The 2,369-nt window shown below is 37.4% G+C and overlaps 1 protein-coding gene across 1 annotated transcript; it reads right to left on the bottom strand.

Annotated features, from left to right (window-relative positions):
* Window positions 1-1,053: 1,053 nt before the first annotated feature.
* Window positions 1,054-2,157, bottom strand: LOC145165036 (uncharacterized). The gene has a single exon (XM_079083674.1). The coding sequence runs from the start codon at window positions 2,155-2,157 to the stop codon at window positions 1,054-1,056; it is 1,104 nt and encodes a 367-aa protein (XP_078939800.1).
* Between the last annotated feature and the right edge of the window lie 212 nt (window positions 2,158-2,369).

The following is a 2,369-nucleotide window of genomic DNA, read 5'->3' as shown; positions in this document are numbered from 1 at the left end:
ATTCTCAAAAGACTATCCATATAAATTGTGCCGGTGAAGTGCAACCCAAATGGACCATGCCGGGTCGGGTCAAGTACATACCAAATATAGTTATGGACTTAGACATTAATCCAACAATATCTTGGAAAAATATTTGATAAACCTTCTATAAAAACCTGCATGACCAAGAAACGAGCGTACCTCATGAACACAAGTGGGATAAGGTAAATTCTTAATGACATCAATTTTTGTTTTGTCTACCTCTAACCCCTTAGAAGACACAACATGACCAAGTATGAGACCTTTATCAACCATAAAATGACACTTTTCGTAATTCAAAAGAAGGTTGGTCTCAATACATCTTTGCAAAAAAAATTTCAAATTGGCCAAACATTAATGAAAAGAATTACCATAAACTGTGAAATCGTCCATAAAAGCTTCAATAATCTCCTCAACATAGTCTGAAAAAATTCTTACCATGCACCTTTGAAAAGTGGCAGGAGCAGTGCAAAGTCCAAAAGGCATCCACCTATATGCAAATGTTTCGAAGGTACATGTGAAAGTGATTTTTTCTTGATCCTCGGGTGCAACAGGTATTTGATGAAAACCGGAATACCCATCCAAGCAACAATAGTGTGTTTTTCCCGCTAATCTTTCCAACATTTGATCAATGAAGGGAAGTGGGAAATGGTCTTTCCGAGTTGAGGAATTGAGTTTTATATAGTCTATGCAAACTCTCCACCCGGTTTGCACACGGGTGGGGACTAATTCACCTTGGTCATTCTTTGTAACAGTAATACCTGTCTTCTTGGGTACAACTTGGACTGGACTTACCCACTTGCTATCCGATATAGGATAGATCATCCCCGCATTCAACAACTTTAAAATCTCCTTTTTCACAACTTACATCATTGGAAGATTCAAACGCCTTTGAGCTTCTCAGGAAGGTTTGTAATCTTCCTCCATAAGGATCTTGTGCATGCAAAGCGAAGGACTTAGCCCTTTGATGTCGGCTATAGTCCACCCAATAGCTTCCTTATACTCCTTCAAGGTGGTGACAAGCTCTTCTTCTTCTTATTTTGTTGATAACTTTGTGGAGATGATCACCGATAAAGTCTCTTTCTCTCCAAGATACGCGTACTTGAGATGCTCGGGTAATGTTTTGAGTTCCAATTCCGGTGCCTGCAAAATAGAAGGAACAAGTTTCTCATTAGACATCGGTAATTTCAGCTTTGGAATATCAAACCTCATTTTCTTTTTTTCATCCATGCAAGATACAACTTCCAAAATCTCTTCATCGATTTTAAATTGCTTGACAAGTTTTTCCACCCTTTCCTTTTGAGGATTCCTGTCTAAAATGAGAGCTAACACATCAAGATTAGACAAATCAAAACACTCCTCTGTTAATGGTTCAATAACATCCATAAAATTTAAAGATGAAATATCACTTGGATATCTCATAGCTTCATAGATGTTGAAATTTATCACCTCTCCATCAAATTCCATGGATAATGTCCCATCATAAACATCAATTTTTTTCCTGACTGTTTTCAAAAAGGGTCTTCCTAGAAGAATTGAGCTCAAATTTGGTGAGTCATCATAATCCATGTCAAGGACATAAAAATCTGCTGGAAATACTAACTCATTCACCTGGACTAACACATCTTCTAGCACACCTTTTGGATGTACTAAAGATCTATCAGCCAGTTGAATGATTACCCCGGTCTTCTTCAATGTTCCAATATATATGGTTTTGAAAATAGAATATGGCAAAACATTGATAGAAGCTCCAAGGTCTAGCATAGCTTGTGGAACATGAAGATTACCTAACTTGCAAGGAACGGTGAAAACACCCGAATCCTTACATTTTTGAGGTAGTCTTTTCTGTAACACTACAGATACATTTTCACCCACTTTGACAGTTTCATTTCCTTTTGACTTTTTTTTAGATGTGCATAATTCCTTAAGGAACTTAGAATACCTAGGGACTTGTTTGATGGCATTAATAAGAGGAATATTTACCTCAACCTTTCTGAGCATCTCCATGATTTCATTGTCCTCTCTTTCACGCTTTGACTTGCTTAACCTTGTGGGAAATAGAGGAGGAGTGACTTTTGCTTCAATAGGAACTTGCTTTGAAAGTTTTTTTGACTTCTCTTCTTCTTTCTCTAGCTCCATCTCTTCTTATTCTTCAATCATCTTAGGACCTTCATATTCTTTTCCATTTCTCAAAGTGATGGCACATGCCCTATGCTTTGGATTCTTTTCGGTTTGTGCGGGTAGTTTGCCTTGTGACTCCAATTAACTCACAGAAGTGGCAAGTTAAGTCATTTGTTGTTCCAAAGTCTTGATACTCGCCTTGGTCTCATTTTGAAATGTTTTAGTACTTG

Source organism: Lactuca virosa, chromosome 3 (assembly GCF_052849685.1).
Source record: "Lactuca virosa cultivar CGN04683 chromosome 3, Lactuca_virosa_CGN04683_v6, whole genome shotgun sequence".
Lineage (NCBI taxonomy): Eukaryota > Viridiplantae > Streptophyta > Magnoliopsida > Asterales > Asteraceae > Lactuca > Lactuca virosa.
Note: the sequence above shows the minus strand (reverse complement) of the source record. Positions and strands in the feature narration are given on the sequence as shown.